Source organism: Annulohypoxylon truncatum (genome assembly GCF_022578515.1).
Source record: "Annulohypoxylon truncatum strain CBS 140777 unplaced genomic scaffold F4807scaffold_11, whole genome shotgun sequence".
NCBI lineage: Eukaryota > Fungi > Ascomycota > Sordariomycetes > Xylariales > Hypoxylaceae > Annulohypoxylon > Annulohypoxylon truncatum.
The window spans coordinates 751852-775434 of NW_025953797.1; the positions used below are offsets into that span (position 1 = coordinate 751852).

At 47.8% G+C, this 23583-nt stretch overlaps 5 protein-coding genes across 5 annotated transcripts; 2 read left to right on the forward strand and 3 right to left on the reverse strand.

Annotated features, from left to right (window-relative positions):
• Positions 1-67: 67 nt before the first annotated feature.
• On the reverse strand, positions 68-4913 carry F4807DRAFT_459254 (uncharacterized protein; the record flags this gene model as incomplete). Its single annotated transcript, XM_048001330.1, has 5 exons — positions 68-1678; positions 1732-3297; positions 3348-4319; positions 4373-4476; positions 4535-4913. The coding sequence occupies 5 exons, from the start codon at positions 4911-4913 to the stop codon at positions 68-70; spliced, it is 4632 nt and encodes a 1543-aa protein (XP_047855545.1).
• Positions 4914-5837: 924 nt separating this feature from the next.
• Positions 5838-7295, forward strand: F4807DRAFT_421230 (TAP42-like family protein). The gene has a single exon (XM_047997573.1). The coding sequence runs from the start codon at positions 6039-6041 to the stop codon at positions 7119-7121; it is 1083 nt and encodes a 360-aa protein (XP_047855546.1). The 5' UTR covers positions 5838-6038; the 3' UTR covers positions 7122-7295.
• An 88-nt stretch (positions 7296-7383) lies between these two features.
• On the forward strand, positions 7384-9075 carry F4807DRAFT_47621 (CDC73-domain-containing protein). The gene is made up of 2 exons (XM_048003080.1): positions 7384-8070; positions 8127-9075. The coding sequence occupies exons 1-2, from the start codon at positions 7492-7494 to the stop codon at positions 8790-8792; spliced, it is 1245 nt and encodes a 414-aa protein (XP_047855547.1). The 5' UTR covers positions 7384-7491; the 3' UTR covers positions 8793-9075.
• An 819-nt stretch (positions 9076-9894) lies between these two features.
• F4807DRAFT_47676 (uncharacterized protein) lies at positions 9895-10479 on the reverse strand. The gene has a single exon (XM_048003083.1). The coding sequence runs from the start codon at positions 10428-10430 to the stop codon at positions 10053-10055; it is 378 nt and encodes a 125-aa protein (XP_047855548.1). The 5' UTR covers positions 10431-10479; the 3' UTR covers positions 9895-10052.
• A 1486-nt stretch (positions 10480-11965) lies between these two features.
• On the reverse strand, positions 11966-14760 carry F4807DRAFT_47637 (RGS-domain-containing protein). Its single transcript, XM_048003081.1, has 3 exons — positions 13775-14760; positions 12294-13628; positions 11966-12239 (listed from the first exon to the last, which is right to left on the reverse strand). The coding sequence occupies exons 1-3, from the start codon at positions 14444-14446 to the stop codon at positions 12114-12116; spliced, it is 2133 nt and encodes a 710-aa protein (XP_047855549.1). The 5' UTR covers positions 14447-14760; the 3' UTR covers positions 11966-12113.
• Positions 14761-23583: the final 8823 nt, after the last annotated feature.

Below are 23583 nucleotides of genomic sequence, written 5' to 3' on the forward strand. Positions count from 1 at the left end.
CCTAAGCACCTCACATACCTACCCGTAATCCTCCCTTAAGAGCGTCCTCCCCAAAGTCCGGACGTCTTCAGACGGCAGTAGCATGCGCCAGCGGATCCGAGTTCTCCGCCTCCTCGGGCGAGCAGCCGCAGCCGAACGTGCGCTTGTACTCGTCGACGCTCATGGCCTGCAGCCTGGCCACGAACTTCTTGGCGGCGGCGATCTTGGCGTACCTGCCGCTGGCGGCGGTGGCGTGCTCGCGGACCTGGCCGTGGACCATGACGCCGCAGATGACCTGGGCGTGGCCGAGGGGCGCGCCCTCGACGGCGATCTCCTGGATCATGAGGCGCCAGTCGGCGCAGCGGAAGTGCAGCTGCAGCATGTTGGCCAGGAACGTGACCGGGTGCCGGTTCGCGAACGTGTCGTAGATGTGCATGTCCTCGAAGTAGGGCCGCATGTGTGCGTCGAAGAAGCGCTGCACCTGGCCGTAGTCGTACCCGCTGTCGACGAAGAGCGCGCCGACGTACGACTCGACGATGTCGGGGAGCGCTTTGGGCGGCCGCTGGACCTCGACCCAGAAGTTCCGAGCGTATGACGCGCGGCCGAGATTAGCCGATTCGGCTTCCTCCTCTGCTCTCTTGCGTGCCGCTGTGATTGCGGCCACGTATTCGGCAATCTCCTTCTGCAGCCCACCAGTCATTGATAGCATGTGCGTCTGCAGGCCAAGGGAAACGCACAGGCAGCCTAGAAATTGATTCGACACCATAGCCATCTTGTGCTCCGTTAACCACTGAGGATCCGCGCCCGTGTATCGATGGAATAAGAAGTCGACACAAACCATATCGAGCAATGAATCTCCAAGAAACTCCAGTCGCTGGTAATTGGGGATTCGCTCGTAAATGGTGCCATAAGACGGATGCATAAATGCGCTGCGCAATAGACGGGGATAGGTGAATTTGTAGCCAAGCTTCTCCTCGATTTGCCTAGCGACTTCTCGTTGAACTGCTGTAGCTTCAGCGCTCTGCCACTCAGGAATTTGGTATGCCTTGTAATAATCTTCATAAACCGTCATCTTATGGTTTGGGTGGTTGACGAATTTGGTCACAGCCTGGATAGCTAAGTCAAAGCTGCCTTGTTCGTAAGTGGTAAGGTAGCATGCCCCAATGAGTGCCTCGCAAACGTCTGCAATTGATTTATCTGCAAGCGTGTGAACTCCCCTGCCGCTACCCTTTCTCCCCATAATACTATTATTCTGCTTGCCTCTCAATAGTTCTAGGCCATCCGGATACCAAATTCGCCGGTTGAACCCTTTTGACCGGACTGACTCCTCAAGCTTCAAGTCGAGCGCGTTGTTGAAGAGGTTCTTGTTGCAAATAAGCAGCATGCGGTCAACATGGTATTGGAATTCGTTGCTATCGGGAATCTGAGAAAACAAAGCAATTGTGGTGCTCATCTTTAAGAATGAATCGCCAAGGAATTCAAGACGTTCGTAATTCTTTCCCATGCCTCGCTGGATGTTCACCTGCTCCTCAGAGTGTTCTTCGGTGTTGTCACTATCCTTAGTCATTGCCTCAAGGGCGAGGTCGGGGCGAATGCTTAGGGATAGAGATTGGCATGCTTCTAGTACGATGATACTCGTCTCGAGCCTGTAGATTATTGCAGGTAAGTTGTAAGCCATGGCAATCACATCAATCGGTAGCTAAATTGTGGTTAGCTTCAAAATTCGAAATAGTTATGGCGACGGGAACTTACCGGGGATATCTTCAGAGTCTCAAAGATAAGGAAGCATTTTCGTTCTACCTCTTCAGGTCTGTCGAGTTCGTCGAGGAGATTCCGTCGAAGTGGAATATACTCGGCTTCAACCACAGGTAAATCAAGACGAACTGTTAATTTGGATCGCGTCCTAGACCATAAGCTGATACTGAAGTTCCAAATGTCTCCTGGCGTCCCTTTCATACCCTTTCCACCACCCTGTTTCCTGGGTACTCCACAAGCTGCTGGATCTGTTGGCTTAAGATCCCGGCGGCGGCGAACAGTGTAAAATTTACGCGAACCATCATGTGGGTCAATGACAAACCTGTTCTCGAAAAATTCATCTGGTTGATTTTCTGGATCGAGATATCTTGTTGTCGTTTGAAGCATGGCAAGACATTCCCAGTCGATGATAGTGCGGGCGTCATTGGCGATACTAGTAAAGTCGTAGTCGTGGGGATGTACAAGGGGCGCAAGAAAATATGGCATCTTTTCCGGTGCCGAGCGGTACTCCTTACTAAATATTTCATCAAATATCTTCAGCGTGAAATGATTCATTTGCTCGATATCTTCGTGTTCTACCTCTAAGATGGCAGATAGGGGCACACATTCCACGTCCGAGGTACGCTGATGATCGAAGAATAGGGGAAATTTGGCTATTTGCGGGAGTGGACATCTCGTAAGAATAGCCAGAGGTCTTGATGATCTTCCCAGGGCCTCTGGAGAAGTCATCTTCAATACCGTCAGAAACAACCTCTCCGGCATACCTCGGCTATCCCACATTTCGGGCTTCGTACGCATAGGATATTCGGCGCGTTTCTTGGAACTGATAGCTAGATGTGCGTTGCGCATGCTCGGGAGCTTTTTGGTAAATGTTGATTGTAAATAGTCGTCGAGGTATTTCTTTTTCTTTAGTTGCAGACACATTTCAAACGCTGCCGCGCACTTGGCGACTTGTTTGGACGTTGCACGACGTCCAACTGCGCTTTTGATTGGAGAAGTATCTGGTAGAAGAACCTCGCATTCGAATTCACGGCCAACATTTCTTATGATATAATCCGGAGAATAAATGGTGTCCAATGGTCGTGGCAGGGTTGAGACGAAGTTGGCTAGAATCGTAAGACTGATTTTGTAGGTCAACTTTGCGCGAGTTGAAGGCACGATGTAGGTGCGGAGGCTCTTCTCTTGAGAGAGAAAATAGTCTATCTTATAATCATTGCCGGTAAGAATTCGGTCTTCAGATAACGTGTTGTAAAATTTGCGAAGTCTAACTTCGCTATCTTCGTTGTCAAAGATGGTTTGTACCTGACCCTGATTAGTGAATTCAACCATATGAAAGAACTTTGAGTCCTTGCGCCGTGCTCGACCTCTTGATTGAATATATTGGATCATCGTCTTGCAAAGGTCAAACCTGATGATGATATTGCAGTCGGGGATGTCGATGCCTTCTTCTCCAACACTCGTGGAGAATAGGCAGTTAATGTCACCATTTCGAAATTGGTACATGGTCACGAATTGGTCTTTCAACGTCATCCCCATGTCCCCTGAGTCGTTGCTCGCTCCTAGCTACACCTTGGTCAACAAGAGTATTCGTAAACTATGTTAAGAAAGCTTACCAGCATGCCGGGCTTGATATCAGGCATATTTAGACTCGGCTGCTTCAAGAGATCGGTTAGCAACATGGCAGTAAGGCGCTGTTCTGTGAATACGATGCACTTATCCTCCTTTGGATCTAAATGCTTTTGGAGCGCCTCAATGAGCGCCTCGACCTTGTGTGATAGATAGAAAGAGTTGCGATCGAGTTCGGGCATCGAGTGGTTCGCCACTATCTGATAGGCCTCCCTGACGGCCGATCTTTCGGCATCAAGGGCGGCTATTGGAAGCTGCACTTTTCCAGACGAGAAATTTTTCTCTGTCCTTGCCTCCAACTTCTGGGCTTCTTGCTCGGTGAGGCATATCTTCCAAACTCGATCCGCGCACCAGCGGCCCAATTCTGTAGTGCAGCACCTTGAATAGAAGAACAGTCTTCTAAAGACATCATTGTGCCCGACCAACTTATGCAACTTTTGCCAGAGGAGGGTCTCGAAGGGTTCCGGCGGTCTGGTATACTCGATGAAATCTTCGATTGGTCGGTTAATGGAAGACTTCGCATAGATCGAGAGATCGGCTACTGTGGCTATCTCGCTATGCAGGAGCCCCTCCAACTTTGCGGCAGCGGAAGTAACATCTGTTTTAGCATCAACAGGTGATGCAGTCATACCTAGGATCCGAGGTCGTCTTTTTTCTCCTATTTCTAGCGAAGCATAAAAATCCTTGATTATTCTAGCATACGGATGGTTCTTTTTTGTATGATGAGCTTCGTCGAATATGAGAAGGTTGATGTTCTCCATTTTGACGAACGAATGATGAAGACACGAGAGTAGGATCTCCGCAGTGCAAACAATCACCATACTCTCCGCCGCAGTTTTCTGCCAGAAATCGCGGGTGAGTGTGAAACCACCAAGATGTCCGTGGAATCGATGGACGGGATGGTCAAGGTTAGCTTTGAGCACCTCGTACTGCTGATGGACCAATGCAACTTTGTCGACCTATAGATATGTTAGTATAGCATTAAGCGTACGATTATTGGGGTAATAGATACCAAGAAGAAAGAAACTCGTGGCGGCTTGCCAACGCTTCTGTCCTCTAGTTCCTGGTCAAGGGTATAACGAAGGAGAAGCGCAGCAATGAGCGTTTTACCCGTCCCTAAACTATTCGTTAATATACGATCGAATATTTTAATTGTATAGCGAGGTGGACGTACCGGTATCAAGGACGGCAATGATATTTTTCTGCTTGGCTCTCTCGAATAACTCAGTCTGGTATTCTCTGGGACTCGAAATGATCTTCTCGCTTTCTGCCTCTCGCACGAGCAGATACATAGACTTCTCATCAAGCTTAATATCCGGGCCAACAGTTGAATTAATCAACTTCTCCTGATGAGTTCTCATGAATTGAGAAAACTGCATGTTGTCAAGTACTTTTCGTGCCCCCCTCTGAGGCTCCGGGGCCTCTGTGTGAGAAGGGTCATCTTCAGAGCCAGAATCATCATCGACGTCCGTCGGAGAACTGGCTTCTGTCGCTGGAGAACGCGATGGGCTAGGTGCAAGCCTAACGCCCCCGAGTGAATTTGGCGATAGCATCTTGTAATGAGGAACAGATTGGTTTATGACTTATGAGTTTCAAACCCATACATATCCGTAAGAGTTGATGTATCTAGTAAAGTTATTATTGCGACCTTATGTAAGCTTGATCATGTCAAGGTTTGCTTTGAGGGCACCTAAGCTTTTTAGCATATATGTAATGGAAGGAGCGACTGCAATATGTAAAAGATCTATAGAAATGGGAAGGGGTTGATCAGTAGGCACTGGGTACCTGGAGCTTTCGTACCCAATACTGCCTAGATACTTTTAAAGTTAGATTCTCTCATTGAAAATGCCTGTTCTGACAGTGCTGTTCACCATCATGCCGAGAGATTTTTGGCAGAAGTTAAAGATGACTTCAGCCAATTGAAGGAATCACATTTTACCTTGGATAATTAGTTCACCTATACTTACTAATACAGCAAAGCATTGTCATTGTTTGTGCCTGCTTATATTTAACTGTTTGGCTTGGATATCCTTTTCTTCACATAATATTAGAGTAAAACACTGTTTACCAGTTACCAGAGCTCACATCGAGTAGAGCATGAGTGAATAATAGATCCTCCCGTAGTATATGTATGACGCACACCTGGAGTCGGTAGTTCATAGGTAGGTATCCATCGTCGTTCTGCGCGCTAACATAACATATATATTTATAGGGACATCCATATAAATGTATCAATATTTCGATATTTCTTCATGGATAGATGACCTCTTGAATTTTGTGTCTTTATAGTTTGCTTAATTTTCTACAGCTTGGACGTCGTGTCGTTAGATGCAATATGTATAGTTACGTAATAAACTCAACAAACAACTATCGACTAAGATATGTATCTAACGCGACGACTAGGTACTCTAAATCTGGTGCCCGGACCACTTTTTGAATTATTAGATCTGGAGAATCCCTGCTACATACAGTACGTAGATTGGTGCCGCTGACGTTTTGATCTCATCACTCATCTCATTTATCAAAAACGTTACAAATTGCAACTTCCCGACACAAGTTGAAGGAAATTTGGCCGCTTCTCACTTTCACACCGATCAAGAGCTTTCCTTGTCTTGTTCACTTCCAAGGACGTCCCTCTTATACCACCATACCTTTCCACCATCTGTGATTCTGTGATCATGAGTCAAGAGTCAAGGACACTAAAGTCGGTTTTTCAGGCTGCCGAGAAACAACGGATAGCACTGGAAGGTACTTACGAGGCAAACTCGCCTACATACCAGGAAGACCTAGCCAATACTATAGAGCTGTATCACGAATGCACTCAAATCATCAATAAGATTTCCTTATTCAGCCCTAACGAAGAGCTTGAGGACATTGCTACATCTGACCTCCCTTATTTATTGGTTAATTATCGCATCGCCGAGTTACTTCAAAAGGTCACAACAGCAGCACCTCTGGGAAGAAAGACGGTGTTGAAAAGCACTAGAGAGGGATATGAACAATTTCTGCATCTTCTTGACAACTATTCGATATTATCTTCATCAGACAAAAAGCTCTTCACTGAATACAATGAAGACCCTGCAACCTTCTCTACAATATCAACTACCGATCCTTCGGCTAGACGAAATGCCAAGATTGCCAACTTCAAGATGGAAAAGGAGTTGAAGAACAAGCTGGCGTACATGCAAAGTTCTCCACGGTATCTAGAGGATGGGGGAGACGAGGAAGCTGTCCGCGAACTATATCTCACGAACATAGCTTTCTGCACGCATATGGCATTTCAAGGCCTGGAGGGTATCAACCGGGAGATGGAGATACTGGCGCATGCGCCGATTCCCTTGATGCAAACAGAAAAGACAGTCGAATATGATGAGAGACGTCGCAGGGCATCACTGAACAACGAAGGATACTCGGACAGGTTGGATCTACCCCTGAGCAGCCTGTCAAGTAACGGCCCGCTTCTCAGCAAAGAAGGAAAGCCTCTACGACCTTTCGTTCTCACTTCTAACCGAGAAGAGCTTCAGAAGGGAGTATTTCGTCCAGGTCACAATCTCCCTACCATGAGCATTGATGAATACCTAGACGCAGAGCGAAGGAGAGGGAATATTATCGAGGGTGGTGGAGAGGCTAGTATGAGGCAGCCAGAGCCGGATGAGGATAATATCGAAAAAGCGGACGCTGAAACGATGAAGGCGCGAGAGTGGGATGAATTCAAGGAACAGAATCCCCGTGGAAGCGGAAATACGCTGAATAGAGGTTAATTAAGTGTAAGGTTGATAGTAAAAAGGCCACGATATCCCATGGTTTCCATAAAATAGCCATACTGTGGGAAGGACTTCACCAGGTTATCTCCTTGTATGAATATTCTTGTGCTTCTAACCGTATATGCTCTATCACAAGATATCACTCTAAAAGTATCATAAATGTACCCGAAAATGGTCCGAGCGTCGATGCTTGAATGCGATATGCATGAATACGACATGCAGCCTCGTAGATGATTGTAATGCAAAGCTTAGCTTCAAGGCCGAGCTTCTTTCAATGATTTCGCAACCTGCACATCACTTTTCTCAGCATCCGTCATTCTAATAACTATTTTTCACGGTAGCACGTCTGAACTGGCCATCTGTGACAATGGCTGCTGTGGAGAGCAATCCTCTTCTGCTGCTACGCCAAGCAATCACGCAGAAAAAGACGATTTTCCCAACCGCGTCTGACGACGATTCAGCTGAAGAGGTTCCCTTGTCGCAAGCAACGCACCTCACCTTCCTGTTGCCCGAGCGTATTTCCGTTCCCCTCGACGCTCAGACGAGATTCTCCTCTCATGAGACCTTCGTTAACCTTCGCAGCATCTTTTTCGCCTGGTTGAATCGAGAAAACGCGATCCCGGAGTACAATGCATCCGTCGCGCAACTCAACGAAGAGCTTGGGGACAAGGGCCAAGTTCGCAATCTTCTCTTCGTCGAACGATTGGATCTGATCACATGGTTGGAGGGAGCTAGCGATCATACCGAATACATCAAATTCCTGGCCGGAGACAAAGATGTTTCGACCTCTGTCGCTGCTCTAGCTTCGAAGGGAGCAACCGCTCCCGCAGCTGCTACGGGAGGAAGATCTGGGAAGGGAACGGTTGACCCGCGACTTGCAGTTACACTTAGTGGAGAGCGAAAGATGGGAGATCGAAACAGTGTGCTTCGAGGTATCAAGCCTACGGTAAGGTCTACAGCTTCGTATTTGGCGAGATTAACAACTAACGCGCCGCTACCTAGGACTTCTCGCACGTACGCAAACTTGCCGCGCCTTTAATGTCCAAGAAATCGCAATCAGCTTCAACTTCTAGCATCCCCAACAATCCTACACTGGCGACACATAAGAAGCCGCGCCGGCCCGACCCCATCATCCTCCTCTCCCCTTCCGCCTCCTCCCTCCTCCGCATGACGAACATCAAGTCCTTTCTCGAGAATGGCCAGTACGTTCCTCCGAACTCGTTATCTGCTAGTTCTAGCACGGGTGCGAGTATGCTACACATTAACCGTCTGATTAAGGACATCGACCCGAATCGACCTATGAGATTCATTCTCGTCGAGGGCCCTGAGCAGTTCAAGCCCGAGTACTGGAACCGCGTAGTCGCCGTCTTCACGACCGGCCAGAGCTGGCAGTTCAAGAATTACAAGTGGAGCAACCCTACCGAACTGTTCCGTCACGTTCTCGGCGTCTACGTCGGCTGGCGAACGGACAAGCCCCCCGAAGCCGTCCGCAACTGGGGACACCGCGTTATGAGCGTCGGAATAGACCCATGGAAGGAGCCGGTACAGGCGTCCATCGAGTCGACCCGATGGAGGGACAGGGAGATTGTGGAGCACATCTGGAAGTCGATCGAGGCTAACATGAGAAACAAGGGTTGGCGACGAGATCAAGCTCCTTCGTCGATATGAGAATAGTCTTCTCTGGTTTGTCCATGTACTCTCTCACCACAACCCCGGCCTAAGCCTCAGAAAACTTAGCACCGATGATGCTTAAAGGTAGCCTGGGCTCCAACCTTACCCCATCACGATTCTACTTGTTCTCCGCGAACTTCTTATGGCGCATAAGCACTGAGGTTGTAATTTGCTATTCCTGTACTACTAGGGACAAAAAGGACCTATCTGATACAACAACGGTCCATCATGAAGGCGTTAGGAATTTTTTTTGCTACGCAACAAAGCCTACAGATGGCTTTTCCACCTGGGTACAAGAAGATGTTGGTAGCATAGCACCGGCGAACGGTTAATGAAATGATATCATAAGCATATTTGCCTTACCATTTAAATCTGCTTAGTGCCAAAGTAGCGTAGATGAGCTGTATCAAAAGAAAGGTATCATTGAGATCGAGATCTCTAGACATAGACAAATTCAGGGCCGGATTAGTATTCATACCTTGAATATTATGGCATACGGAGGTTCAGTAATCAGATCAAGACACTAAACTCCGCTGCTATGTCGCCAACGAATATAGTAAGTTCAGCTATGAAGACCCGCGCGATAGGCGCCGTAGATCGCCGCGGCGCCAAACCTCAGGAACGTACTAGCCCACGTGCCTAAGGGACGACGGCGTAGTAGTTCAGCTGCTTCCCAACCTCGCCCATCCCACAATACGACCGAAAGCAGCGACCCGCCTGAGCGAGACCAAGACGGCGGAACCCCTGGCTACAGGGGAAGAATTCAAGGGCTCGCCGTATTGGGAAACGAGACACAAAGAAGGGAGATAGCACGAAACAGTTAAGGAATGTAGTTCTGCTTTTAATTGAACCCGTTTTTTTTAAAGGATAGTCCCAATGTAGGTACCTAGGTAGTTCGGGCGTGCTTACACACAAGGTAGATAGAGAAGTATGCAAGTACATGACAAGAGAAAAATAACCCGACGACAGCGACAAGAAACGCCTCCGTTCCACCCTATCCGTATGCCCCCTAAATCCCGATCCCGATAACCCCAAGCGGTGCGCCTACCCTTCCCCAGACCATCTACAGAAATACAGTTGAGGAAAAGAAAAAGTTTACAAAGGAAATAGTAGCGTAGTGCCGTAGTAATAGTAGTAGTAGCAACAGTCAAAGCCGGACTCTAAATAGACATTATTATCTCGTCCCTAACCCCCCCCTTTTTTTCTCTAGTATCCCAAATTCTTTTTAGATCGTACTCATACTCCGGCTTAAGCTCCTTACAAAGCAAAAGCCCCCAAAACCACCGCCGCCATAGCGACGCCCAAACCGCCGAGACCAAGGCTCTGGGCACCGCTCACCTCGACCGCGCTCGGCGACGCAGTCGAAGTTCCGTGGACAGCACTAACGCTAGCGGACGTGGGAGCAGCACCCGCGGCGTACGTGGTGGTCGAGCCGACGGCCGGGGCAGCGCCGGCGGGAACCGTGTTCTCCGGCGAAGAACCGGAAGCGACGGAGACCATGGAAGAAGGAGAAGCAGGAGGAGCGCCGGCGGGGGTGGTGGCGGGAGCCACGCCAACCGTCTGCGTGGTGCCTGCCGGGATGCCCGGGACGATGACGCTAGGCGTTACGCCGGGCGGGCAGAGGGATGATGTCATGGTTGGGACGGCCTGTGGATGAGGATTTGTTAGTATTTGTGAATCTTTCTTAGCATCGGAGCGGGGGAAAGGAACTTACGGTAGTAACGGTGCAAGGGCAGTTGGTGATGGTGATGGTCTGGCCCTTGGTAGCGGTGTAGTGGACGCCGCTGTAGGTCAGGGTGGTGGCCTCGGGGCAGACGGTGGTGAGCACGGGCACGACGACCGTGGTGGGGACGGTCGTGTTGTAGTACTGCCAGACGGAGGTAGCAGCCGTGGTGTTGGCCGGGTACGAGACGTGCGACATCGGGTACGGCGCCGTCTGCGAAGAAGCCGGGTACGTGGAAGTGGAGGCTTCGTAGGTGGAAGCTGGGTAGGTGGCCACGCTAGGAGCGCTAGTGCTGTATGCGTCGTTGCCAGCCATGACGCCGGTGACGGCGACAAGGCCGGAGAGGGCGGCAGTCTTGTGGTACATTTTCGTAGATTTACTGTTGCGGCTGGTCTGGTTTGATTAAGTGTAAGAGGTCAAGATAAATCGTCTGTAAAATTTGATGATTATCTTATGAGCGAGTGACAGACGCAGCAATTAACGAACGACGAGGATATAAGTGTGAGTATTAAGGTAGGGAGTATAAGGTAGGGAAAAAGATGAGCTATACGAGGGGAGATCAGCCGTCTTAAAAAGACCATAGGGGACGGGTGAGAACAAAGAACATGGGCTTAACTCGGGAGAATCTGTAATAAGACAGGCAATACCCGAAGGCTGCCAATAGGTTTGTTGAGAAGGAGAGACAAACAAAACAAAAACAGGACTTAGCCCATCCCTCGTGTCTTGGAATGCTCCGAGAGACGCTGCAGTCGACTACGGCCCTGATTCCATTCCACCCTTTTAGGGAGTCAACAAGGCGGTTGCAGCTGAGAACGACTCAGACAATGCGTAGATCACGTTCCAGTCACTCGCTACGGAAAAGGGGCCTCCCTGGTTCTATTTTGATTTCCATTTTCGAGAACCTCAGCGTACTGCGGGCCAGCTAAGTCGTATGTACAGGTTTGCCGACAATTTGGCCGAACGCATCCTTCCACCGCTCAAACAATATCCACAAAATGTTGGCTGTGTATGCCTTCGGCGATGCAAAGGCTACCACAGTCCATGTCCGTCATCTCTATCCCTCCTCCAAGAACACCGTGATAATTATAAGGTTGTAGACCTCCGACGCAATGCCTCCAAACGTTACCAATTCCAATTCACTGATAGCAATGATTGCTCATTGATGCACCTCGAGCTCTTCGTCGTATGGGTTGTCGATGGGAATGGTTTTAAGACGGAATTAACCCACATCTTGAGCCAAGACCTTCAATATACACTCTGGCTGCTCTGCTTCGCCCTTTGCTGTAAAAAAATCAGATGAGCCACTCGATATGTGCGGTTAAGAACGCCGATGGGTGTCTATGCTGGTTTATTCCTTCAACGCCGCCCAGATAAACAAAGAAAGTCTTAGTCGAGAACCAAAATGTCAGAGATTGCTATTAGGTCTTCGCAATCGAACGCCGCTCAAAAGTGACGTTGCGCTAGCAAGAAAAGTAGAATAAATCGTCGGGGATCGCTGTCGAATAGATGGGTCGGTCATCCAAGCTAAAGTGGACTACAATAGAATGTCTGGTCCACGCAGGCCAGCTCGAAAATGCGCCGAATCATCGTTGCCATCACTTCCGGTTAGACTGACTCTGGCTTCTTTCCGGCCCGCGTCCTCCAAGAACAATTGAATCGAAATCATAATTCTTCAACGTGTGCTCATACTTCGCGTTCCGCAAGAATTTGGGTACAGAGTCCTATAAAAAGGTCAGCAATTGACGATGTGCATACTTCCCTAGAGCGTTACTTACGCTAGCCATCAGCTTGAAAACGGCATTTTGGGCATCTTCAAAAAGAGTCGTCACCTCGTGTAGGGTGTCAATCATGGTCACATCTTGTCCGACTGCTTTCGTCATACGAGTGGCGAGATTGTTGCGCAGCTGATGATCGATATTCAGCTCGCAAGGGGAGCCCGGCGCTAAGAACGCGTTGTAAATGCCATACGCTTGCGCCATAATTTCCTTGATTCCGTCCATCGATGTCACACCGGGATTCTTCTGGGCCTGCTTGATTGCTTGACGGCAACCTGACACAAAATCCTCCACGTCCAAGTAAAACGACAGGTTCTCTTCACAGTGAGTCTCTCGCAGGTTCTCTCTAAATAGCAATCGCAGGGCAGCATCGTTCAGGATCTTATCAAGACGTTGTGTGTTGGAGTCCCTAGCAATTCCTGTCCGCGACGATGCCATTCCTTCGCTCTCGGACGTGCGCCCTCTCCCTGAACCGCCGCTGAGGATATCTCTCCCCTTTGCCGTCAACTGGTAGATAGCGTTTTTAGTAGGTTGGAATGGATTGCTGCCTGACGAAGCAGCCATGTACACTCGGTCTTGCTGAACAGGCTCCATGAGCTCGTATTGAACAAAAAGGGTACCCATCTCAAACGTTTCGCGACGATCGACTGTGGTGCAACAATCCATCAGCCAGTCAGAACACGCCTTACCGGTGAACGTATCTTTATACGTCCTTCCTCCTATCTTGCGTTCACTGGCCATTTTCACACCCGTAAGACCATCCCGGTAGTCGCTCAGCGAATCCGAGTCGGCTGCGCTGACACTCGATTTTACATTCAGACCGTTAGCACCGATCATTCTCCTGAAGATGACTTCCATTGTTCCCCGATCCATGACCAACTTGTCTGTCTGGCTGTCTCTTTCCAAGATGCACAGATAACTCATCCCGAGGGCGATAAGGTCGCTGATCTGTCTTTGTTGAATGCCATTCCTCGAACAGAAACGATCCAACACGCAAACTCCTTTCGGAGTCAATTGCCATACAGAGCCCTTCATCGTGTAGACTTGTTGCATTTTGCCATCGGCCGACTCAATGAACCTAGCGTCAAGGAAGCGTTGACATATCGACCTAGCCATATCCTTCGCCATAGAGAACGTTGTAGTCGTAGTTGTTGTCACAATGCGCGACGGATCCTTTGGGTCAGGCATTCGATTGGATTGGGAGAATTTCAACGAGCCCAAGTTATTAATCGCATCTTCTGATAAAAATGTGTGTTCGATTCGCGTTAATCGTACTCGATGAGCAGACAACGGAAGCAAACTGACGATCAGAGTGGAGAAAAGATCTTTGAAATCCTTTTCGAATATTATTAGTAGCAGATCAAAAGAGAAACTCCCGATTAAATTGCCCAAACCGCCCAAAGAAACGGAAGCGGCAAAGACGTAACCGTCGAAGTTGACATTGCCAATGGCATAGTATTCATTAAATCTTTTCAACTTACTTTGGTGAATGGGCGGTCATCATCCGTCATGCGGAGCAACCTAGAAGAGGTTTGATGCATTTTGTTTTCCAAGCCCTGCAGTAAGATGGGAGGGGGTCTGCTTGCGTCTGTCTCGGAATAGGGTTTCGAAATAGGATCCCTCAGCGACGATTGACTCGGCCGCTTTGCGTCAGAAAGTGGCCCCAATAGAGACGGGGTTGATGGGCCAGAAGAGTTGCTGGAAAAGCTGCGAATTCTGGACCTGTCCGAATTCGAACTCTCGCTGCTCGTGGGCGAATCTAGCACAACCGACAATCGACTGAGCGCAGAGGCAGATGGACGGCTGCGGATGGTAGGCTCTGATATGTTGGCAATAGTCTTGTCAATCGCGGCGGCGGCAAAAGCGAACAGCCCTCCAGACTTCGGGTTCTTGGCGAGAGAAGCAGAGCCGGTCGAGGCACTTGGTTGGTGTTGACGAAAATTGTTGGAGGACACCACAACCGGGCTATCTGTAGCAGACTCAGTCGGATCGCCCGAATAGGGTACTTTTCTTATAGAAGCGGAGGGCGGCTTTTGGATTCTTGCATGCACGGCGGCGTTGCTGGTTGAGTTGGTGCGGGATGGTCGTGGACGAGGCTCGTGGTCGTGTCTAGGTAGTGATGTGTTTTGGGAGGGTTGGGAGATTGCAGCCATCAAACATCAAAAACTACCATTAAGATAGAGAAAACAGAGCGAGACTTTTTGGGTAAGGCGCGAGTAGGCCAGATACTAACATTAGGATATGGTCAATATAACAAGATCGATTCTAAGTAGAAGAAACTAAAATAAGTCTGAGACTGAGGAGGAGAGGAGAAAGAAAGCGAGTGGAGTTCCTTGAAGGCATAGAATGGGACAATTGGGAAGCGGGACGGGGGTAGTCGAAGGTAGAGAAGGATATCAGTTTCCCTCTAGTGAGTTCGAACAACTTAAGAAGTGGTACTTCAAATACCTTTAGCAACGAAGCAGGGTACTTGTGGTCCAGTCATTCGCCTGATAAAATACGTTCACGCATTAGGTACCCGGCTCAGATGGAGCAGCAAAGAAGACAACTGAGGGGGGTGCTGGGAACCTCGGCGGGACGGTCATCATCGTCGAAATACCAGGTATATAGTACAAAAATAGATCGTAAGAGATTGTACCTCCCCAATCTAGTCATCAACGTTAAACTTTCTCGAGGGTCTAGCGCTATTACTCTTACTTGTAGCATGTGGGTCGCTTATATGGGGCTCAATGTATCCGTCGTAACGTACTCAGGTATTTCGCGAGCGCCTTCCAGGGTTAGTACGAACTAGGTAGTACATGTATGTATTTTACTAGTACAGGCATATCCAGCACGTATTAGGCGGGAGCCACATGCGCGCCCCGCTATGTACGGCTTACTTACAGAGCGGTACACGCGACGAAGTATCCCCCCCAAGGATTAAATCGGTTCCATGCTCCCATGTTTTCCCATGCCACAAAAGGTTAGGCGCACGATAGAATTAACCCCTGACGCCAGAAACAACAGAAGAACCTTTTTTTTTTTTAGCCTTAATACTTTCCTCTGATTAGTAGGATGTGCATAGTAGGGCTGGTCTGTGCGTCATCTAGGCCAAATGATTGCGAGTTCCCTAAAACGTGGTTTTAGTCATTCCACTGATATATTTCCCGGTCAGGACAACCTGTTAGGTGTGCTAAATGTGTAGTAAAATGTGCAAGATGTGCGAAATGTACCGTGTGGCTCAAAATCTGGTCGACTTTCCCATGGTCTACCTACTTTGGAAACCCCAGCAAAAGCCCGCTTTCGGATCTGGGTTTAATATGAAGCAAGTGAAGAATTTTGGGATGGAATCAATTGGTCATTTGCCAAGTGGATATGGCATCTTAGTGCATCGACTATGTGGGCTGCCACCTGCCGTTGGAGGTTGGAACCCCGTAATTCGTAGCTTGCCATGTGCTGGAGGAATAAGCACGTTCGTTTGAGAAAGCCTAGCATAGATCTAATTGGAGATTATGACGGTACTTTAAGTAGGTACCATTGCAGTTGCATCCGCATCCACACGACCGCTGCATTATTTACCTAAGTACATTACCACCACGGTTGTTAGTTACACTGCCGGGGCGGCCACGAGGCACTGAACAAGCCCCGGTCCGAACAGCTAATTCCGCCCTCTCCGCCTCTCTTTCCACGTTTTAAGGAGATGCGAACCTTCCGCACCTAACCTTTTGCGATGTTTAACGTAAATTACGTGATCTTTTCTTCCACCCCGCCTCAATTATGTACTTCATGGCACCGTTTTGGATAGAGAACGATATACCTAGGTACACAGTTATACACTTTCAGGATATCTACATGCTCAATGTATTTAAACCTTGTTCCCTATAACTCGCATAAACACTCAATATTCATCACGTGGTTTTGCTATACTCGTTTTTTATCGTCGACGCAAAATCCAACCTCTTAATCTTATATTCCAGATCCATGAGTTATCATCGCTTGTATCGCGGTTCCCGAAAAGAGGATCGTCAGGTAACAAGAGCAACCATCCACAGCAGCGTTCAAAACACGAATAGCACCTGATCTCAGTTACACCGGCGCAGAGAAGATACAGGTAAAACATGCACATGGCAGCATAACTGCATGGTCGAAGCGAATTGTCAAGCGCCCTCTCCTGGAAACATACTATCGACGGGAACGATTTGTTAGTCGACTTCATGTGGTAGCACGGAGATTAGCAACACTAGTATCGAATGGACTAAAGGCCAAGAAACCGTTCATCGCAAACAACAACAACAAGAACAACAACAAGAATCGACCTCGTTGGTGCTAAACCCGGCTGCCTAGAAATATCTATGTACGACAAAATGACTTCAGGTAGTGTATGGGTAGTGTTACACTATGAAGCTCATGATACCCTCTTGAATTGGCAGGACACCGCGAACGACGTACATGAGAGAATGTACTGCTATTGATGGTTAAAGATTGCCAGATTCCCATTTCTCTCATTTCAATCCTTACGTCTCTGAGAAACAACGCCCACCGGCCTCCTGATGACACCCCTAGTCAAGTAACCCCTGCGGCTATGAAGATTCATCAGTGGCCAGGGTCTTTTCCGCCTCCACTTGGGTGCGACTCTGCTCCGCTCTCAATCATGCTAGGCATGATTGAGCTTCAGGTGGCCCGATTTGTCCAACACATTTTGGCAGACCGACAGATCTGCACGTGCTGTCAGGGATCACTTCCACCAACCAGCTATCCCTTCATCTGGTATCCACACTCCTTTTCCCTCGGCTTGTGTCAGTCATGATTGATGATCCAACCTCCTTTAGGCTTTGAATGACTTGATTTAACAGTTTTGCATATACTTATTGACACTGTGTGCTTAGCGTGCAGAACGTAATAAGCATACATAAGAGTATACAGGTGCATAGGTAGGTAATTATTAGGTGGCATACCTACGTCCGTATTATATCGTATTGTATTATACCGTCATCAGCGTAGTCGCCACTAGTCGGCCATCGATACAGAAGAAGCTGACAAGCTCGGTACAGCAGAGCAAATCCGAGTTTTGCGACCAACTCCGAGCTGTAACCATAGGCTTCAATATTCTGCTTGAACCGACTTCGGCGCATAAGATTGACCTATTATATCGTACCAATTTGCTCCAGGCGGCAGAAATATAGCATTGTCTCAATCATAGCTCCGAGGGAAGTCGAAATATTAACTCAGTCACAGCATAAGGTTGAATAGCATTCAAGCCACGTAGTATCATGTACGCTATTACTTTAATATCGATGACACCTACATAGCACGCTAGATATCTGTAATAATTCTCACAGCCCACTATCGATGAGCGATAGTAGTGCGTAGCAAGACGCCAATTTAGAGCCAATGGGCTCCAGTTCCACGTGCGGCCGCCATGTGGTTCATTAACCTTGGTGCCATAACGGAAGAACGCCACTCGCTGGCTGTCCCTGTTATTGCATGGCCTCGGCAGTGAGTCGCATGGCTGGATGTAAGGCCGCACGCTCGATTTTGGACATGAACACCTACAATCACAGTAACGTCAGCTATGTGGTTGGAGACTCTTCTACTATGTAAGACACGACTATGCAACCCAATTTATCGGCCATGCGAGGCCATTGCATAGGTACTTTAATGGAATGAGCGCTTTGGCCTTCGCTGCAGTCCTAGTATGGATATACTTGAGCTCTCGGTGTGATACATACCTACATACATACTTACAGCATGTAATATCTGGTAATATTCTCAGTCCAGGCAAAGCGCATGTAAAGCCCCATTTTCCCTCCATAAAAAAATAATAAAGATAAAATAAACACATTCGAACAGCTAGGGTTTGTTTACTATCTTAAGAATTTACACTCAACTAAAAAATAAATGCGAGTACGAAGTACGAATGGAAAAAAACGATAGAAGTAGTCCACAATTTTAAATCACCCCTTTTCCTACTAACCACTCAATTTGTCAAATGGATCTCATTATACCATTGGCAAGGCTTCACGATTGGTTCTAGCCACGTTCTAGTCAGCCTCATCTACTCGTTTAAAATGGAATGACGACAGACATATGGGCCTCATTGTGGATGTCGCTCATTATCCATAGCACGGACTGCACGGAGTAGCCGTTATACACAATTTACCACAGTTAGGGATAGCTAATCCTCCTATGCAGGAGCTCCGAGCTGGTCTTTCTCCACTCCTTCTAGCGCTTCTAGAACAGGTAAACAGGGTCGAAGAACAGCTTCGATTCCTGAAAATAGCTGTGGGCATGCCGTATTTAAATGCAAGGATCGCTCGATAGATCATATTACGATCCTAGTGCCAACAGTTCGACATGTCAAACCTGGATTTGGGGTTAAACCCTAGCAAACTTCGAATTGGAACACTCGGAGATGGCGACTTTGGATTTTGGGATACCAGGAGGTACCGGACTGTAAGAAGGGCCTGAGAAAGTCCAATTCCGAATAAAAATGATAGCATTATCGATTTCTAGGGAGTATGTGTTTGTGGACATTTGTTGACATTGAAATGCCTACACTACCCATACGTAGTCCTTCCACCGTTCCCTACAACATAAAATACACATCCCCCACAAGGATCTACGAACCCACGTTTCTTGGCTTGCTGCCCGGGTCGAATGCTGACGATCCTAACTTCTCACGATCTGTAATTACAAAACAAGGCAGGGGACTCACGTGTGCGCGAAGCCTCGTCCTTCTCGAAGGATACCGTTTTATGAAAATGATCCCCGAAGGGATGTTTCACGATCGGAATATAAGCAAGTCTTCTCGCCTCATCCGAACTGACAATGCTATTGGTCGGATGAATGAACACCTAGCGCAGTATTGTATTGTACACCTATGATTGGAAGCGCTAGAAGCCGGCAAGTGCTTGAGGTTGCATACGGGTTAGGTGGTGCAATATCTACCTAGTGCAATACATATGTAGCTCATTTGAGTAAACAACATGCATTATCCTCATGCCCGGTTAACAGGAGTCTTGACGATGCTAGGGCTAGGCATGCCAGAAGTGAGTAGCACCAATGCTGTTTCCGACCTGTGTTTTATAAAATCACCCCTTATGAGAGTTCTCAAAGCGTGCTTTAGCCGCGATATGATGCTTACTACGCGCTGATCTTTAGTTCGTGACGCTCTTACAACACTGCATATATTGGATGTTTATCTTATGGCATTCTTGATCTGCCAAGCTCTTACACCCCGAGTATATTCCATGGCCTTCCTGGAGTCAAATATATGAATTTTGCTTTTCTTCTTTTTTTTCTTTCTTTTTGTGACTGGTCGTATTTCATATCACACCGTTGCTGCGTCGAATTCCCGGCTTCCATTCAAACCCCGACGCCACCATTTTTAGTCAGGCCACGTTAGATGTTACTTTAAACAAGCAGTCATATAAAATACGACGTCTCATATTAAGCATAAGAACCATCCTCTAATATTATCTGCGTGCATCTTTACGAGATGTTAAAACGCCGAAAAGGGGAAGGGGTTGCAAAAGGGAATCTGAAAACGGCCTTGGAACTTAGAAGAAACGATTTCTTCTCCGACTAACCTGTACGGTACATCGCTAAATACTAAATAGGTATATGATAAGAAATCTTTGCCGAAACCTACCCACGTTTATGGGGTGGATCTGCCACGTGGAAAAAGAAGCCACCAACTTAAAGCCTGGCTCAATTTCGCGTGCCGTAGATATTGCCGACCCTATCAGGCATTTTCCATGCAGATCCAAAACGCGGCTGCCGTAACTACTACGTAGTACGTATGTACATGCGGACCTTCCAAATACATCCCTCTCTCACACACATTCGAAGGTGGCAAGGTGGTCCGTGTGCCGGGTAGAGTATAGTACAAGGTACATCGAATCTGTTGAATGCTTCCCCGTCTTTTACCCAAACCTCACTTACACTACACCAACTCTTAGTGCTTAATTCCACTTACTCTTTTTTTTTTTTTTACCGACGATATGGAACCATCTTTTCGGTTCCAACAAGCGACACTCCAACAATAGATCAATAGTATTAATATTCTTATTTTATTTTTATTCTTATTTCTATCTTTTAATATCTCTCCCATCCCATCATTGAAGGGAGAATATGTGGTACTATTGGGGTAGCTCGCTCGGATCGCCTCATGTCACCTCCTTGTGCCTCCCTTAGGCCTCACCGTGCTACTCGATTATCTAACCTCGCTCAGCATAGGTAGGCATATTGCATTCCTAGCTTTCGAGGTGAATCGTTCCTTGCGTTCGGATATTCACGATACCCCCGTTTCTAAAGGGATCAAATCCCCGATCCTGCAGCTTGGCCACATGGCAACCGACTGGGTTTGCCCTGTCGATTCTGGAACGATCCCCTCTCTTCGCATTAAACCCCGTCTTAGTAGTGGTCGCGGCTAGATGCATCACATTTACGGATATTGATGGAAGAATCGACCCAGGAGCCCGGGATACTATGTACATCGCCGGGCTTGGGAGCTGGTCCTACTAACATCTGTCGGTAGCAAATAATCCACCAGTCTGCCAGTGTAACTTCTAGAGTCGCGCATCGAGATGCAGCCCGCCTGCTGATGCTATAGACTACCCGCGACGGGTTCAACTCGCTCGCTTCTTTTAGTAGTATACTACGTCAAGGGGTGTGTAACTTCCTACATAAGAGAAACGCCCATACGGACGTTTGAATCTTATAGAATCCACAGCTACGCTTATTGTCGCCAATTGAAGTAAGACGAGCGTCTGAGTAGAGCACTATGATCTCTGTTTTGCATTGGTACGAGTCTAAAAATCTCTCGTGTCATGGGACAAAATACCCAGATTCTTCCATCTAATGACACCAGTATATACTAATCCCACGACTACGGCCGCAGCTTATAACGAACCACTGCAGGGTGAGGGCAAAGTCAAGTGTCTATGGCACAAGGTATTACTCTTCCCTCGCCGTTCGTTACCACTGCCAGTGAAATTCATATCAAAGCGAGGGCAGCGCATGTTGTCGTCAGGAACTAACGTACATACATCCACTTCCCGAGTAGGTGCTTGAATCTAACTCAGCAATAACGACAACGTATCAAACACTACTCCTGGTGGATTTCTGCCCTGGAATAATTTCTAAATTTGGCCATGGGTTTGTCAGCTTCCGCTAGCATTATAAATTCCTACACGGACCTCTGCAGACGAACATCAACACTATAGGACGAAGGATTAGGTCAGCTCAGGTGCTTTTAGGACGTCCTTCATTGACCGCCGCCTAATATCGCCTTCAAACTTGACCCTTGAAGCCGCTGTGCCGCCTTCCTTTCAGCACCAAAGGTCCGTTCATGCCGACTAACCTCTAGACGTTGGTTGAAGATGACCTGTGGCATTAATGTTTTGGCGGTGACGCCGTTGCCAAGCCGGCTCAGTCTCCTGACGTCCAATGTTCAATGTCCAATATCGAAAAGGAATAGCTCCGCTGTTTGGTTGAATCCAGTTCGAATCCATCTAGATCACCAAATATCAAGACAAACAGATGATTATGCAATCGGCAGCTAGGGCGCTGGTTTCCGTCGTCTCAGACATACCGGCCATCAGGTGAGGTTACGCCTTGTCTGCCGGGTTTCGATGACGGTGTACAGCTAGTCCTGTGAGACGGTACGCGGACCAAGCTTTGTCATTAGCCTTCATCATCTCAAAGCGCTGAACGGGATGCCGGGGCTAGCCTCCGGAGCGGACCTCGCATTCACATAGCATTACACTCCAGCCATATCTTGATCCTATCAACATCAGAAGTCCTCCACTCTGTCCACTCTACTTCCCCTCCTTTAACATTGGCCGTTAATACGACAGTTCGTATCCAGCAAATTCAATACCTTAAGCGGAGAGGCCAGCTTGTTTTATGGAAATCATATTAGCAACGCCGACAGTTCCCAGTTATATTCGTCTTTCCTACTGTCCGGACGGTGTACAGATTAACGTACTTAGGTATCGTACATAACAGGGAAGCCGAAAAGTTTCTCTGCCAAGAGAAAACTCCGTCAGGACGCAACGGGTCGGCCCCGAAGTTCTATGTGAGATCTCAAGCATTACGCATTACGTACCGCCAACTATCCGAACTCAGTAATTGAGACACGCACAGTATTATACAGTAATAGCTGCAATATCCATGAACCCTTCTTGCAGGACGGACAGACGAGAGCCGTAACTAGTAGGTATCAATTATCTCCGTTACAATCACTTTCATCACCGCCACCGCCACCACCACGATCTTAAGAGCGTCACATCGCCCAAGAAGCGATTTCTTTAATTTTGTCACCCTTGCATTGCTACTACATAAAAGTTCTCACGACACATATCAATCAATAGCCGGGATAGGTGCATGTGCTTCTGTGACACTGCCTGATTTCCCACGAGCCTATAACCTAGCTAAGCGGTGGATATTCGTGGGCCGCCATAGACGGCGTGTTTCACCTTTCGTGACTAGATGTTATTAGATGTGAAGGATATTGAATGTACTCATGGTAATCAATCTGTGTACAGCTATAGACTCACCTGTATATGCGCATACCACCGCTCCGGAAATATACGGCGATGGCGTCGATGATACCTCAGTCTTATCACACCGCCATTAGGTAGGGTATCGTAAGTACATCCAATACATACATCCGTACATACGTCAACCAAAGGCCCAGCCACCAAGCCTTCCTGATGCTCCTTGCCAAATAGGGGACACGGCAGTTTTGCTACCTACTATGTACTAGAATGATGCTCGTCCACGTTATTAGCCCGTGGTGTCCGTACAAAAGATCCTGGCACGGCATGGCACGGCATGGCATGGCATGGCATGGCTCTCAGACAGCACGACAGTAAGAAAGAAAAACCCAATTACTTGGCGATCTCACACGTGGCAGGCAAGCAAGACGCGGGAGATTGTCTCGACTAGTCCCGAGAACTCGAACTGCTCGGTACTCCAACTGCACGAAAGGTATTGCCATCTATATACGTGCATACATTTTGTGTACTTCTAGCCTTGAGCATTCTGGTGTACCTATAATACCAGAATACATCACTGCAACAACACATCGTGTCTAGAATTTCTACAGAGGTATGTATCGTACTCGATTCTACTACGTAGTAGACTTCTAGAAGCGGCTTAAGCACCTAGACCCTTGAAGCCATAGGGCCGTTAGGCTCTTAAATAGTCTTATCTCATACATACAGCACTACCTCGATATGGTTACCATATAGAAGACTTCCCCCTCCTTATAATAATCCCAACGAATCAATCCGGCCCTACAGCT

Excerpts from the sequence above, each read along its gene's own strand:
- F4807DRAFT_421230 (XM_047997573.1), top strand. The coding sequence starts at position 6,039 with ATGAGTCAAGAGTCAAGGACACTAAAGTCGGTTTTTCAGGCTGCCGAG.
- F4807DRAFT_47676 (XM_048003083.1), bottom strand. The coding sequence starts at position 10,430 with ATGACATCATCCCTCTGCCCGCCCGGCGTAACGCCTAGCGTCATCGTC.
- F4807DRAFT_47621 (XM_048003080.1), top strand. The coding sequence starts at position 7,492 with ATGGCTGCTGTGGAGAGCAATCCTCTTCTGCTGCTACGCCAAGCAATC. Across the intron at positions 8,071-8,126 it reads TTCGAGGTATCAAGCCTACG|GACTTCTCGCACGTACGCAA; the intron begins GTAAGGTCTACA and ends GCCGCTACCTAG.
- F4807DRAFT_47637 (XM_048003081.1), bottom strand. The coding sequence starts at position 14,446 with ATGGCTGCAATCTCCCAACCCTCCCAAAACACATCACTACCTAGACAC. Across the intron at positions 13,629-13,774 it reads ATGACCGCCCATTCACCAAA|GATTTCAAAGATCTTTTCTC; the intron begins GTAAGTTGAAAA and ends ATATTCGAAAAG. Across the intron at positions 12,240-12,293 it reads TTTTCAAGCTGATGGCTAGC|GACTCTGTACCCAAATTCTT; the intron begins GTAAGTAACGCT and ends ACCTTTTTATAG.